This window comes from Prinia subflava, chromosome Z, assembly GCF_021018805.1.
Source record: "Prinia subflava isolate CZ2003 ecotype Zambia chromosome Z, Cam_Psub_1.2, whole genome shotgun sequence".
Taxonomy (NCBI): Eukaryota; Metazoa; Chordata; class Aves; order Passeriformes; family Cisticolidae; genus Prinia; species Prinia subflava.
The window spans coordinates 76,154,285-76,170,932 of record NC_086283.1 but is presented as its reverse complement, the minus strand read 5'-3'; the positions used below and the strand labels follow the sequence as shown (position 1 = coordinate 76,170,932).

Genomic DNA, 16,648 nt, shown 5'->3' with positions numbered 1-16,648 from the left:
TGCATCGGCATACCAGGGACTTTGAAACATAAGTCAGCCAGAAGCAAAACAATGCCTGAAAAAGATAATTGTATTTTTAAAAAGTCTGTGTTTATTACTGAAACCCATCATAGATGCAGTAAAAAATTTTGCAGCTGAGCTTGCAAGGAGTCCATACACTCAGTAACCTCTCAGAATCACCATTTTCTCCTCCTTCTCCATCAAGACTTGGTAGATGGGGTAACAGCTACCTAATATGCCAGAGCCAGCTGAGAAGTAATACTGACAAAAACAAGATTTTCTCCCCCTGAAGACAGCAAAGAAGCTGTAAAGTAGGGAGAAGTAAACTGTTTGTTTACCTGTCCCACTGTCAACCAACTCCTGAAATATTATCCATAAAAGCAGCACCAGAGGGAAATTAGCATTCCAGCTGGCCTCTAAATAGCCCTGCTATAGCTGAAGACACTATGTTCACTGAGGAGATCAACATGGGACAAAAGTCAAGAGGAAATAAAAATAAAACGTGCCACTTAGGACAAGAAATGCATGAACAGAAGACTTGAGATAAAGGAAACATAGCTGGGGATGACAAGTAGTCTCCCACAATGTGAGTTACTAAAGCCAAAATTAGCAAATTTAGTGGGAAGAAAAAGGAGGACTCTAAAAATACATTATTTATAAAACTATAAATATGCCTATATATGTTTATATATACTTTTATATATTTCTTTTTAAATATATTTGTATATTTATATATAAAACATGTAAGTATGTATATTTATAGTTTTTATATAACTATAAAGCCTATAAATAACAGCAGCTCAACAGTCAACAAGTCACAAAAACCAACCAACCAACCAAACAAAAAACCCCAACCAAAAAATCACCACTCCAATCCTAAGTGAGATGGAATTTATGTTCTAGGATTTAAACATCACTCTCCAAATACTCTGGAAGGTCAAGATGGGAAGTCATAGAGAATACAGGAGAGATACCTCCTGCATGTCACTCTTGCAGTTCTGAGGGCAGCCACTGAGAAAACTAGGACAGTAAATCTATCAATTGCTGTTAAAATGACAGTTTGGGCAAACAGGAGCTGGAAAACCATGAACTGCCCAAGACATTTCGGCAGCCACTGGACCGGTCATATTCTCAAGGATGCATTTAACAACGCAACCTACAAAGAGTTAAACCCACAGCTGATGCAGCAGCAGCTGAATGAATTAGAAATTGGTTCTGTGTGGGGGAATTTTACCTTTGAGTCTCTGCTTGTAGTCAGCAGGTTGAAGAGCAGAGCAGAGCTGCTCCAGGTGCTCGTTCTCAGCACAGTGCATGACAAAGAAGAGCCTCCAAAGCATGTTGCTGGACAAGGTTCCATAAGGCATCTCTGACATGAACAGCCAGACTCCCAATCTGTTGGATTTGAAGAGGTAGTTAGGAACGGTTCCACTCTGATAAATCCCAACATCTGGAAAAGAGATATCTCTGGCCCACACCTCTGCTATACAGGAATGAGGAATGTAAGGATGTGTATGAGCACCTCAAATTCTGAGCCAACCTCATTCAGAACTGACCAAGATTTCAGAGGTTCTGTCAGTTGTTACAATTCATGGCCTAATTCCTCCCCAGCTTGATGCTACCAATGCACTGAAAAATCCTACTTATTTCAGTCTTGTAAATCTTTCAGTATTTAAAGCTACTCCAAATCCCAGTTTCAGATATTCAACTCCTCCAAAACTCAGCCAGTGAAGGGATTACCCACCTCTTTGCCTTCAGAACATGCAGAACAGCTCTAAAAAACAGCTCATCAAACTCCAGTTGCAATTTTTCCACAGAGTAGGGGTGTTCCACTGATCCATATTGTTTATTGCCACTAACATACTGGGCCCAGTGGTCACTCACATGACACAGTGTCATCCTACACAGCAGAGCAAGCAAGCCAAAGAAAGATCATTAAGTATGTCACCACCACAGGAAAACACCGACACGGGCAACGAGATCAGAGTCCAGCCACAAGAGACATGTCCAACATTTTGCCCTCTGGGTTTCAGAGGTTTCTATATAAATTTTATCAGTCAAATTTCTGTCTTCTCCTTCCTTGGTCTTAAAAGCAAACAGGGCGTAATATTCTGTTTTACCAAATTAGTTTGTGCATGACCTTTGGAGCCTTAAGGTAACTTGTACAGCATGAAATGCCAGTACATAAAGAAAGCTCTTACAGGAATGATTACACTGAGAAAGTTACTGACTCCATAACACAAAGAAAAATATGGATTTTGTTTCTGATTTGACTGTATTCCCCCTTGAGAATACACTCACAGAAACCATATAAAGAGAATGCTAGAGATTTAAAAATAAAGAGCAGCTTTTAGGCTTCAATTACATTTACTTATTGCAATAATAAGACAATTTGCAGGGAGCAAATTAAAAATCCCAAAACTATTCTGGGTAACAACAGAAATAAAGCAGTAACATCAGTTTTAGATGGGGGAAATTCAAGGAATTGCTTGGGTTTCAGGGACTACCCAAGACAAGCCTAACAACATCACTAATGGAAGTCAGTCTGGTGTTCCACAGCTCACCTGGCTCCTTTGTACCCACAGTACTTAAGAATTTGCAATTCCCCCTTTCAGATTCCCAGACCGGCTAACCCTGAACTGAGCAAATGTCAGAGCAAAACCTACCTGAGAACTGTTTGGATGGGGTTTGGGGTTTTTTGCTTGTTTGATGGTTGCTTCTGGGGATTTCTACCAAATATATGTATAAAACAGATTCAATCACACCACAGAGAAAAAAATTCTCTTACTTGATGAGCTGACCAATTCTCTTCACAAACTGTCGGTACCGTGCTCTGTTAAAGGTTTCTAATCCCACAGACAGAAGTTCCACTAAGGAGTTTGCAAAGGCAAAAATCTTCATCATCTTCTGGGGAGATGTTTTTTCAGGAAAATAAGCACCTAAGATGGACACACAAAAAGAAGGGTCAAAAACAAAAGTGTGAATTCTGGATTTTTAAGTAACTTAACAAGTACTCAAAGCAACAGTTCATCATATTGTGAACTGAAATGTATGCTTTGTTTATGAAATGAACAATAAATACCTGCTAAGTATGAAAGTACAAATAAACTATGCAGGTAGTAAAGAACTCTGGCAAGCAATTACTTTCATGTACTTGACCAGAGATTTTGGGAAAAAAAACAAACAGAGAACATCAGTAACATTGCAATTAGGAGGCAAGGGGAAAAAAATAGTTCTGAAACCACTTTTGGGAGTTAACTGCAACCAAATCCAAACTACGGGAGAAGATTCTAATGTTTTGCATGCATATTGCTATGACGTTTTTATTTATCCCATACATATGACATATAGTTCCATCTCATCTCTTTGGCCTGCAAGCTGATGCACAGGTTCATTATTATTTTTCTCTGAGAGTTTCATAATACAGTAGCACTGTTGGGGAGTGGCAGTCATTAATACGATTAGCATAAAAAAATTGAAGAATAACTCTCTAGCAACTAATTTACCTTCAGGTGTAAACCCAAGGAACTGCTGAAACAGTTCATGAAATGGGAACTGTGACAACAGAGCAATCAAGTCATCTTCCAAGAGCAGAATCCAGCTTGTTTCAGGATCCTCATCCTACAGACAAACAGAGGCGCTGTTAAGTAGCTTTACAGTAAAACCAATAGTAAAGGGCTTCACTATTGTACTAATTGCAGTTTTGTTAGGAGTAACTGAAATATTTGAATTCTCTCTGCTAATACTCACTACTGGAAGGTCACTCTCTACAGTTATACCACAGAGATAAAAGGAGACTAAAACAGAAGTAAATTCACATCATGCTTTTTAACTTAAGAAGTCAGATTTTCTTCATCCATTTCACAAGATCAATGAGTGTGAACAAAAGCATAAAGGACAAAACAAAAAGAAACAAAAAAAGTCATCTGCTGTACCTCTTCTCCTCCTTCATCTACCAGAGTCCAGTTCCCAGATTCCTTCCCAGATGAAGAGGAACTTTTCCTTTCACTTGGTTTCATATGGCACATGAAGTCCACACGATTTCTGGTTTAGAGTGAAAAATCAAGTGACAAAAATTAGAAAATAAAGAATCCTGATTTCAGTTAAGGGAATATATCAAAAAACCCAGATGCAAGAGGAAGAAATTATCAAGTAAAGCAGAAAGATGCCTGGCAGGAAAGGCCGTGGGGGTGCTGGTGCCAGTGGCTGGAGAGGAGCCCAGGGGTGCCCAGGTGGGCAAGGGGCCGATGGCCCCTGGGCTGTCCCAGCCACGGTGTGACACAGCCCCAGGGCAGGGCCCGTCCCCTGGGCTGGCACTGCTGAGGCACCTCCAGGGCTGGGGACAGCTCTGGGCCCCTCAGGACAAGAGACACTGAGGGGCTGGAGCATGTCCAGGGCAGGGAACAGAGCTGGGGAAGGGGCTGGAGCCCCAGGAGCGGCTGAGGGAGCTGGGAAAGAGGCTCAGCCTGGAGAAAAGGAGGCTCAGGGGGGACCTTCTGGCTCTACACAATTCCTGACAGGAGGGGACAGCCGGGGGAGGCAGGCTCTGCTCCCAAGTTACAAGAGATAAGACTGAAAACAACTTCAAGCTGCATCAGAGGAGGTTTCGGCTAGATATTAGGGAAAATTTTTTCATGGAAACTTGGTCAGGCACTGCAATAGATTGTTTAGGGCAGCGGTGGAGTCAACATTTCTGGAAGCCTTCAGAAGGCTTGTGGATGTAGACATGGTCCAGCAGTGGACACAGAGGTTCCTGGTTAAGGACTGGACTCCACGATCTTAAAAGTGTTTCCCAACCTAAAGAATCCCGTGATTATAAATGACTCAAGGATAACCTGGTTCCTGACTTGCAGGAGCTGTAACAGACAAGCCTCAGCTCTTTTACCAATAAGAGCAGACCCTGCAGAGGCTCTGAGTTCTGGTATCAATATTTACAGCACCCCAGACATATTAAGTTGGCCGTTGTTCCATATACAAGTATCAAAAGGGACTGGTAACACACATTCCCTCAGGATACACTGGTTTCCCCACGCAGCTCTAGAAAGGAAATGTAAAAACAAAACCCTTTAAAACACCTTATAATAAACAAGACTTCGACTTAACTCAGACCCAAACTATCAAGATCACAGTGACAACCCTAAGTTCTAGAAGTTTGATTCTTTGGGTAGAGGGAGAGGCAAGTTACGTATTTTATCTGGAGAACATAACTGCTTTCACTCATGACTAATTTCATTAACTAGCTTCTCCAAGCACCACATTCGTACTGGATTTTAAAAATAAAATTTTCAAAAAAAGGATGAAAAATACATCAAGAAGTCCAATCAGTGTGAACACCAGCTTAACACTTTTACTTGGGGGATTCTATTGCAAAGACAGTAAGAAAAACACACCATGGTGCAAAGCAAGAGATATTTCAGAAGCCACAGTAACACAGTAACAAAACCTTTGGGTCTGTCAATCGTCACAAGCTATTTCACAGCTGAAAGAAAGCTGCATCATGCTGTGTACAGCACAAGGAGGTACTGCCAAAGCTGAATTTTAAGATGAATGAGTAAAAAGAGTTTGAATTAAACTGTGAATCTATTTGTGCCTGCGTTTATGACTTTGCCTGCAATGAACTTTCAGAGTTTTGCAAGTAAATTGTGTATTGTGTTTTCTACTATTAAATAATCAGAATATATTTATACAAGCATGTTCATACTTACTTGACAGGAGACATAAGCAAGGCCAGAGACTGCATAAAATGAAAGACACCTGATGGGTTACCCAAGACTCTGATCTGAAATTAAATGCAAAAGTCTAAGTAAATCTAAATAAGCAAAGGACAAATTATTCCTAGCAGAAAAATTCACAGCTTTTTGTTAAGACTTAAAAGAATCCATAAAAGACCTACACCTTGGACAAAGTATTGCCATGACAAAATATTGTGACTTGTTCAAAAGAATTACTTAGAAGAATTAAAGCAGGTGGGGGAAAGAAGATCAAAAAGTACATCAGAAAAACACAGCCTCTCTCTTTGTGCCACATGTAGGTCTGGGCACTAGGGGTAATTCAGAGACTGAGCAGAGGGGAAAAACAAATCCTACCACAACAGGTTAACTGAATTCAGTAATATTAAGGGTCTCTCCCAAGATAATTTATTCTATTCTATACTTCTATTGCACCGTTTACCTTTCCTGTTTGTGTAATTGAAGCCTTCTTCCTGTAACTAGATTTTCAAAGTTTTCTCCTCTTAGAAGAGCAAATATGTTCTTTGAGAGAACACCCTGGTGTCTTTGATATCCGCACGCCCTCTGACCTAGAGAAAGTGAACGCTTTCCTTTGTCCATTAACTTTCCAGGGAAACCAGTCCCACTTCAATGCGTAGGAAAAAAAAATCTGCTCCTCCTGATCCCTTTACACATCACAGAGCTGACTCCAGTTTCACTCTTTATATACAGCTGCTGCTTCAAGTCTAAATATGCTTTCCACTTTTTGGAGAACACTCCCAAAACCTGGTGCATAAGGTCTTGACTCCCTTTCATGGAATCTCTCCAGTCAAGACAAAGTGTGTTCCCCTGTTAACCTGCACATGGTTGGCCTAACGTGGATAAATGTATTCCCTGACAAACCCCTCACTGCCACCGTGATTCTGCACACCTGGAAAGGCAGTGTGGGTCATGAGGGATTAAGCAGGCACAGGACACTCTCCTCTCCTATCCATGCCACTCCCACTCCAACCTGCTGACAGTGAAGAATTAAACATTCACACCTGAATAAATGGACAAGCCCACTCGCTGATGCCAGCTGGACACCGAAGGATGTGGTTGAAAAGGAAGAGATGGTCACCTGGACAGCCAATTCTCTGCAGCACAGACACCTAGAAAGAAGTATATTGAAGTATATTGAAGTCAAGTAAATAACTTTGAAGTTCATTTCCTTATAGTCTTGATAATTAGAGTAACACTCTTCATTTCTTTCCTCACACTTTCTAACAAACCTGAATTTTGAGAGCATGTTGCAGGAGAACAATATTTAAAATCTGTTTGCTTGCCTTATGAGCCACAAACCATTTTCTTTGGCGTAAAGTAATTATTTTTTCTGCAACTGCATTAGAATCTAATTTATTTAGAAATGGACAAGAACAAAAATTTCTCCAACATGACAAGTCTGAACAGTTCTAATTTCAAAATAAGTAAAAGCACAGTGAGTATCATTCAGTTCACTGTGAGCAGTGATGGCTGCTCAAGTGTCAGTCCTCACTAATGCTGCTTGATTTTATCAGAAAAGGGAATCAATTCTAAAGATCTGCAAAGAGACTCTGTGTGTCAAGTAGGACAAACCCCACCAAAAAAAAAAAAAAAAAAACAACACTGCCCATTGGACAGGGAGCAAAACAGCAACACATCCAGAAATTATTCCCAAATTCATCCAGTGTGTTGGATCAGTATATTCATGTCTACTCCCTCACCAGTCTCTGCAGCCACATGAGAAGGTCACTGTGAAACTGAGGATCTTCAATAACTCTGCGAGTGAAGCTGAAAAGGACACTGATACATTCCTTCAAGTGGCTCAAGTCTGAAGAGAGATTTTCTGACTGCTTTGAAACTGTAAATTAAAAAGAGAATTAATGAAGCTTTGACAAGAAGTAGCAGCGTGAACAATGGGTTTGGAGTTGCAACTGCTCTCTGTATCTGCAGATACCAAGAAATTTCAATACAGCTGCCTGCTAAATCTGTTGGAAAAGAATACTTAGAGTACTTTGTTTAGTCTTATAATTAAGCTCTGGACACTAATTATAAGAAGAATATGCTATGGTTACTCTCACAAAAGGTTTTTCCTCAACATCAGCTTTGTAAGAACCACCATTTGCTATGTATATAAACTATCTGGGAGGTGGAGTGCTAAGGCAGGAGCAATGAGAAAGAAAAATATCTAGGGCAGGAGGAGGAAAAATACCTTAGCCAAAAGATTATATTGGCACAAACTCAAACAAAGCACTTAGGATGAAAACCAAATAATTCTAAATCTTAAGAGCTTAAGATTTCAAATGGCCTTCCAAGAGGAAGTCAAGCAGGAAAAATATCCAGCTCATTTTGGAATTGGGAAAAAGAACCACAGTAGATATTGCCTTGGACAACAAAAGATTGGGAATTTGGGTGTCCTATCCACACAGTGTTTCTGTACAGTAATCACTGTCAGCCTGCAGCTCAGACAGCAGAAGTCACTCCTGCATTCAACTTTTACTGCCCAGGTGATAAAGTCAAGGGAATTGGACATTCTCCTGTGAGAAAAAAGTTTCATCAATCCCTACGTAAGATCAGTAGTTTTTTGTAACAGAGGAGAAACCCTTCAGTACACAAATTTCACCACAAGACTCCAAAACTGCAGCTACACAACGTGCTGGAAGCAGTCCAGACCAGTAAACACACCTTGCTCTTGCTGCTGCAGGGCCACAGATCTCAGTAGGGACGAGCTGCTGAGCAACCTGTAAACATAGGACTCCACTTGCAAACGGGACAGCACCGAAGTGTAGGAGTGCAGTGCCAGGGTCTGGTGCACGTGCTCTGCTTTGGCCTCAAAGAGCTTCTTCAGCTCCCCCAGCACGCTCTCATTCAGCTCCACTGTCTGGTAGCGGTGGTGACCTGTCACCTTGCACTGATCTGCACACACACCCTGAAAAGAGAGCAAATATTTTATGTCAGCAGTTCTGACATTTTGTTGGGTCACTCTAACAGAAATCAATCATGATATAACCCTCTCCTAAACAGATTTCAAGGCTTTCATAAAAGGAGACATTTCATAAATGGAAAAGACAAACATTTGGCAATACCCTATGTGCTTTTCAGAGCTACTGATCACTGAAGATTCATATCCTTGACTCCTGAAGAAAAAGTACTTTATAAACTTTCAGTAACTCAGGTTTAGAAACAGCCAGAAGTTACTTGCCTGCGGCACTGAGAGATGTGAACAAAGCCATATGTCTCACGCCCACCCTGAGTCCACCTTCTTCTTAGTTTACAGATTTCCTTCCATATATATTTGGATCTGCTATTTTAAAGCTGAAATATTCACTGGAAAAAAATAAATATTTCCCAAACTCCCAGGACTGGTAGTTGCAGCAATTCCCCACTGCATGTTTAAAATGTTCAGAAATTACTTGCACTCTAACCTTTTCCCAAACTGAAATTAAAGGTCAGACCAGTTTTCCTCTGCTTCATCTCTAACTCTTCAGCCCAAGAAAAATACAATAAATAACATTCTTGTTATTCTTACAATAAATAACATTCCTGTTAATTTTTTATACAATCAGGAAATATTCCTAAAAATCAACACTTTGAAAGCTTACCTTGAAAGCACCCCAGGGATTCCTAAATTAGTAGAATAAGAGAATTGGGATGAAATAATGCAAGTAGCAATCTTAGACAACTCTATGATGACCTTAGAGGATGCAAGAGTGAAGCCAAAATTGCTTTTGGTACAGCAAATGATCACTGCAAATCTTAGAATCCAGTGAGGCTCAGTGTTATTCCCCAAGAAAAAGAAAGGAATTCAGATGTGTTCAATTCCTCAACTTTGATGAACCGCACTCACAGAAACAGTAAAATCTACCCTATGCATAAGTGTTCAGCATCTTTGGACAATTCTGATGATGTGTTGGCTATAAACAGCATCAGAACAGTTTCATTCACTCCCACTGCAACGTTGAGCTCCAAAGGCAAGTGTCACAGGAGTCTGTGGGGAAACTTTCCTGATGTGTGCCCCAAAGAGCTCCATAAGCCCCTCTGGTTTGCAGACAAAAATGTTACAGAGCACCATGCCCACTCTGGAAGTATGAAAAACCATAGCTACACTTATGGAACAAGTTACTGCATGTGGATGGCCCCAACACTCCCTTGGAACTATGGGGCTGCTCCTGAACACAATTCGAGCTCCCTTGCAGCATCTGCCACTCTGACAGCAGGAGTGACATCAATGGAAACTGGCAGCTGGCAGCAGGCCAGATGGGACATCACAGCTACAGTCACTCCACCACATGTACCCCCTGTCTGCCTGGAGTGCTGTGGTACAAACTTCATCTGACACCACCGACAGAACTGGGTGTACACAGCTCATCCTTTCTGACCCCAGAAGAAATCACCAACACATATCCCACTGCCCTGCACACGTCAGAGGTTAAAAATCAAACAACAAACTGTTGAAGCCTCAAGAAGATGATATTCTGAAATACACGGGGTCAGTGGAGAGACAGAAAGCAAAAACAATAATCTCTGGACATGGAACTGTTAGAGCCAGAAGAAGTCCAGAGGAAGCAAAGAAGTTGGTAAGAAGACTTAGGGAGAACCTTCCTTATGAAGACAGGCTGAGAAAGTTGGGGCTGTTCAGCCTGGAGTGTAGAGAGCAGCCAGTGTTGAGACCACACAGCACCTTCCAGTATCTAGAAGGGGCCTATAGGGGCTGGACAGGGATTCTCCATCAGAAACTGTAGTGACAGGAAAAGGACTAAAGGAATTAAACTGAAAGAAGGGGAAGTTTAGGTTAGATATTAGGAATAAGAAATCTTTACTGTGTGGTGAGACACTGGCACAAGTTGCCCAGGAAGGTTGCCCCAATCCTACCAGTGCTCAAAGCCAGGTTGGATAAGACCTTGAACAACCTGATCCAGTGGCAGGTGTACCTGTCCATGGAAGGCAGGGTAAGGATTAGATGATTTTTAAGGTCCCCTCCAAGCCTTAACGTGCTGTGATTCTTTTAAAACAAAACAGTTTAACCACAATAAACCTGGCAGCAAGTAAAGTTAATTTACGAATAGTTTAGGTTCAAAAGCAGCTTCAGCAACAGCACCTGCACAGTTTTCTGTTGTTCCTTGAAAGTCCATAATCTCCCCTTCACGTTTTGGCAGTCTGTGGTCATGGCCTGCAGCTCTGCCTCAGCCAACAGCAGTTGCTTCCTGCAGCGCATATAGTTCAGGAGCAGCTCGTAGAACTCATGCCTGTCCTGGTGAGCCACACTCTCGAATTCCTCGGCATAAGAGTCAACGTTCTCCAGCCACGAACAGGGCTCAAAGATTTTCAGCTGCTCCCTGGTGAATGGCACCAGCTCTGGCTCGGAAGGGAGCTCTGGGTACAGCCTCTCATGGTGCAGCAGGGGTTTCACTGCCATGATGGTGGGTTTCTCGTAGGACAGCTCCAAGGACAGGTCTGGATAAACCAGCCGCGGAGCGCGAGACTTGGATTTGTCAGAGCGCTGTGAGGTGCTGAGAGGAAGCTTCTCTGAAGAGCAGGTGAGAGGATCTCTAAAGTCTTGTCGGTTTTCAGCTCTTCTGCCCTGTACAAAGCCCATCACTAACAGAGGAGGAGCAGCACTCGACTGAAAGGAACTACTCAATAAATCAGAATTTCTAGATCCACTAGCAACTACCTCCACAGGGCTCTGAGGCTTGTCCAACTCATTCTTCTCGCTCTTAACATCACCCACACATTCCTTCTGGGAAGAATCACCTTTGACCTCCTCTGCATCTTTGGGAGGCTCCAGAGTCACCTCCAGAGCCCCTTCATTTGCTGAAGACGAATTACTTTGGGGGATGTCAGACACATCATTGATAGTTTTCCTATTGTCTACTTCATCTCTGAGCTGAATTTCCGTAAACTCTCCAGGATGTTCCACTTGCACCCTCCTGGCTTGAGAAGACCCTTCTACCACAGGAGGTAGGAAAACATCATCAGGCTCTTGTACCTGGGGCTCCTCACTACTTCTTTTCTTTTTTTCCTAAAGAAAAAAAAAATTAACAGTGTCACTGCCAAGTGAATCTCTCTGTCTTGAATTCCAAATCCCATCAACACCAAAAGTAGTATTTGCCAGCAATATGACTCCAAAAGCCTTTTTAAAGATATTAATTTTCATAACACTAAAGATAAGAACAAATATACCAAACTAATCTTTAGCTGCCCTATGAAGACTGTCTACCAGTGTGTGTTTTCTTGGTCAGCTCTTACACAAGGCTCCAACATTTCTAAGTAAAAATCTATAAATATCACAGGACAAGGTGTTTCATTAACACAGAAAATAATCAACATAACAGGACGCTGACACCTAAGAATAGTTACTCAATTTCACCATATTGAGAGAAAAAAAAAATGTTACTCTGTGATCCAGATCCATTTTAAATTTTACAGAATATCTTAGTGACTGGAAAAGTATTTTCAAAACAGTAATCTCAAAACAAAGCAAGAAGCAAGTCTGGAAAGTAACCCTTAGCTACATTCCAAAACCATGGTAACATCTGAAAAATTACTGAAATATCTATTTTCAGCAGGCGATACACGCTGGAGATGTAGAAAAACTTAACAGTACCATTAAAACTGTAAATCAATTTAAAATTACAAATAGTTTGAGGGTAAATAATTCTCATAAACCTAATCTAAGGTGTAGATCAGCCTCCTCCCAAAAAGTACACTAAGATTTTGATAACCTGTAAATAATTTGCCAACTTGTAAAATTAAAAAATGGCAAAGTGGTTAGCCAATCTGTAGATTGTGCAAACCTAGCACTTTATTAGGAGCAAAACTGAGGAGTTAGGTCACAGTGCTCCAGTTTTGGATGACCCAGATAACGTAACAATGAACACAGGTGAAATGAGTACTAGCTTTTAATATGGGAAAATAATAATAGGGAAATTACAACAGTTTTGGAACCTTGCTCACAGTATCACACATATTTTTACTAAGCATATGAATGTTTTGCCTTACGAGAAAGCAAAATGAAAACAACTTAAATCAAGATACTACCTCACCTTGATCTCAAGGCTACTTTGAATATATGGCTAGTATCTGAATGAATCATTATACTCATATGGCTAATGAGTAATGACTCTGACTTCGCTTTCATATTGGTTTCTGTTGTATTAATACCTGTAAACAATTCTGATCACAAAACAGCTCTGACTCATTAGCTGAAGCTCCAGGTGAGAGGCTAAAAATACATCAGTGCAATTCTTTAGGCTGGAACTTGTCACAATAAGCATCTCCTGAAAATCACCTCACAGTCAATAATTTCCACTGGACATTGAATCACTAAATCATATTTATACAGTGTATTCATCCTTATACTTCACAAGCATGTGCTGGTCCTCTACCCTCTACAATCTCAACGTTTACTCTTACAGTCTTCCTACAGAATAAACTCCTCTTTTCTGTCAGTATCAGCCTGCATCCCTCCCAGACACCACTGCTTTTAAAATTTATGATGTGCCTTTCAGTTCTCACTTTCCTAGAGAAAAAAAAAAAGGTATAATCATTAAAAGAGATTTCATCTGAGAAAGAATGAGAGAAATCAAATTCTGAACTAACACAGAGGAAAATTCTGCTTAAGCCACTTATCAAAGAATCCCAGAATGGTTTGGGTTGGAAGGGACGTTAAAGACCATCTCATTCCAATCCTTTCCATAGGCAGGGACACTTTCCACTAGACCAGGCTGCTCCAAGCCCTATCCAACCTGGCCAGGAACTCTCCCCGGGATGGGAAAATGGCACCTGCTCATTAGCCTTGCCTCATGCCTGACCACTCTCTTCTCCTTGCACATCATCAGTGAGCGTCAAATTCCAAGGACATTTCAGACTTTTCAGGAAATATCTCTGGAATAACCCTGATGCCTTTTTGAGAGTACCTAGAAACAGAAGCCAGACACAATTAAGAGAATAAAAAGCAGTTATATTTATTGAAGGGCCTTCAGGTACATTTGGGGCAGACAAAGCACCCCCAGGGGCTACACCCAAAATGGACCACGGGTCATGGATTTTCACACTTTTATACGTTTGGTCCATTTGCATATTGAGGGTTAATCTTCCAATTACAGCTTCAAGTAATGAAGTAATTTACCCCAAGCTTGCTGCCCCCAACTCACTTTTGTTTACATTTCTCCGGGCCTGAGACAGTGAGGTGTCCTTGATTCCCAGGCCTAGAGCAGAATTGTTTTGTCTGACCAAAGTGGAAAAGCAGTAGGGAACACTGTATATGGAGTTCAGAGTTATACACTAAAGAACTGCAGGATTACAAATATATGAAAAACACAAAAGCTACAATCCTAAGGCATCAACCTGAGTGCCATATACAGAAACAAGCAGACACAGGGGTGCCTCTTCACCATTTTCAGGTGCACTGGTTTTGCCACCTTGCTGTATTTGAATCAGTCTGGTGCTGCACAAGTTTAACTTTGGGGCTACTATTATCAGAAAGCCCTGGGCTCCATTCCACCACTTGGCAGCTCTGCAGCTGAGCCAGCCTTTCTCTCAGCTCCAACAGGAATTGCAGCTTTTCAAAGGATTACAGCTTTTTCTGTGGCATGGGAATGGAAAAGTCCTCAATGTGACTGCCTCGCAATCTGCATCCTCAGGCACGCCTGGGTATTAACAGAGGTGAGCACAGTAATAGAAACAGAAATACCAGAAATGGGTCATGTGTAGCACTGGAGAATTCAGGGTTCTCACATGCGACACCTCCAGCAAATTGTTTCACAGTGAACTTCACCTGGAAGGGATGGCTAAAGACTAGAGTCACCACACACATGTCCTTAATGAATAGCAGTGTCATCCATGACTCACAACCTTCCTGCAGGGAACCAATTCTATTAGGCAGCAATTTGAAGGTTTGACTGCCTTGCACACTCCAGGGAGCTGAATCAAAACCAAAACAATGACACAGTAACTCTTCTGGGGTTGTTTTTCCCTTTAATCTTTACCTGCCTTCCATTTAGGAAGCACATCCATACTTGGTACTTAGATTTAACCCCGGTTTTACAGAACATTGGTCAATTAATTCAGTGTTTTCAAAGAGCTTTGACAGTCATGACTTCAATGTCCTTGCTCTATATGGTTGTCCATAGGGACAACAAGAAAGAGGTTAAGAAACCAAGGAAAACATTTCCACTTTGTGAGGTAGTTCAGATAACTGCCACAAACACTCTGTGTAAAGAAAATAAAGCCTTCAAAAGCTGTCAGCGCTGATATCATGAACAAGGAACACACTCAAACCAGGATAAAAACCTAGGAAGAGTGACACTTAAAAACTGCAGCACCAACTTATGAAGAAGAAGCACTATCATGTGTTATACATGGCATCACATTCTCAGCATTTCAAAGCCAAACACAGACAAGATGGAGGATCACAGAATCACTGAATTACTTGGGTTAGAAAGGAACTTGAAGAACATCTCGTTCCACCCTCTTGCCATGGGCAGGGACACCTTACACTATCCCACGCTGCCCCAAACCCCATCCAGCCTGGCCTTGGACATTGTCAGGGATCCAGGGGCAGTCACAGCTGCTCTGGAAAAGCTATGTCAGGGCCTCACCACCCTCACAGCCTGGAATTGTTCCCAATATCCCATCTGTCCGTGCCCCCTGGCAGTGGGAAGCCATTCCCTGTGTCCTGTCCCTCCATGCCTTGTCTCAAGTGCCTCTCCAGCTCTCCCGGTGCCCCTTTAGGCCCTGGCAGGGGCTCTGCGGTCTCCCTGGAGCCGTCTCTTCTGCAGGTGAACACTTCCAACTCTGTCTGCAGGATTGTCTCCCCACACCACACGAAAACACTGTAAATGCAGGTAAGTTCCACTGCTGCACGTTCCCCCAGCCTTCCCACAGGACACAGGACCCCTGAGAAGGCGGCAGGAAAACATAATAAAAAGCTTGTTTACATCCTGCTACAGCACAAGGCCTATCACAACCCTCATCCGCCTGGCAAACGACAAATCCATGGATATGGAGTGCAGAAGCGCAGGAAGCAGCAGGAATCTTTTAATGAAACAAAAAAAAAGACCCACAACAACATCACCTACACACGCTCCCCCACTCTCCACCCTCCACCATTAGAGGCCGCACAAACACGGATGTAAACACGGCCTGGCGCGACCACCTCCACACGCGGCACCTTCCCTCGCCCCCACCGCCCGAGGGGGACGCCCCTCGCGCCCCTCGCTGCCGCGTTACCTTGGGGCGAGTGCGGGCGCGGCGTGAGGGTCGCACGGCCTCGGCCATGGCCCCGCTGCCCGCGCTGAGGCGGCACCGGCCGGGCAGCGACGGGCGCCGGGACACGCCCCCGCGGCGCCGGCCAATCACAGGGAGCAATGGGCACCGGGACACGCCCCCGCGGCGCCGGCCAATCACAGGGAGCAATGGGCACCGGGACACGCCCCCGAGGCGCCGGCCAATCACAGGGAGCGATGGGCGCCGGGACACGCCCCCGAGGCGCCGGCCAATCACAGGGCGCACCTGGGGTGGGGGCGGGGCCGAGGCTGTGGGGGTGGAGTGAGTGGCTGAGGGAGAGGCAAGGCCAGAGGGAGTAGATAGTGTAGGAGCAGGGAGACGTTCCGTAAGTGCACACACACTCCGTAGGGACAGACAGGCATTCCGTAGGGACACACAGATACTCTGTAGGGATACACAGACATTCTATAGGGACACACAGACCATCCATGGGGACACACAGACACTCCATAGGGACACAGACTCTCCGTTGGGACACACAGCATCTGTGGGGACACACAGACACCTCATAGGGGCACACAGACCATCCTTGGTGACACACAGAGTGTCCGTGGGGACCCTAAGACCGTCCATGGGTCACACAGGCCATCCATGGGGACACACAGACCATCCATAGGGATCCACAGACCATCCAT

The 16,648-nt window shown here is 43.1% G+C and overlaps 1 protein-coding gene across 4 annotated transcripts in view; it reads right to left on the bottom strand.

Annotated features, from left to right (window-relative positions):
• The window catches only part of EPG5 (ectopic P-granules 5 autophagy tethering factor), a 54,532-nt gene extending 38,468 nt beyond the window's left edge, over window positions 1–16,064 (bottom strand). For all 4 annotated transcript variants that reach the window (XM_063421978.1, XM_063421980.1, XM_063421979.1 and 1 more), the window contains exons 1-11: window positions 15,957–16,064; window positions 10,822–11,745; window positions 8,409–8,652; window positions 7,448–7,584; window positions 6,749–6,856; window positions 5,703–5,776; window positions 3,933–4,041; window positions 3,504–3,618; window positions 2,786–2,936; window positions 1,742–1,897; window positions 1,235–1,392 (exon numbers count right to left, since the gene is read on the bottom strand). In XM_063421978.1, coding sequence (XP_063278048.1) covers window positions 1,235–1,392; window positions 1,742–1,897; window positions 2,786–2,936; window positions 3,504–3,618; window positions 3,933–4,041; window positions 5,703–5,776; window positions 6,749–6,856; window positions 7,448–7,584; window positions 8,409–8,652; window positions 10,822–11,745; window positions 15,957–16,004 — 2,224 coding nt within the window. In that variant the 5' untranslated portion in view covers window positions 16,005–16,064. The remainder of the gene's footprint in view (window positions 1–1,234; window positions 1,393–1,741; window positions 1,898–2,785; window positions 2,937–3,503; window positions 3,619–3,932; window positions 4,042–5,702; window positions 5,777–6,748; window positions 6,857–7,447; window positions 7,585–8,408; window positions 8,653–10,821; window positions 11,746–15,956) is intronic.
• Window positions 16,065–16,648: the final 584 nt, after the last annotated feature.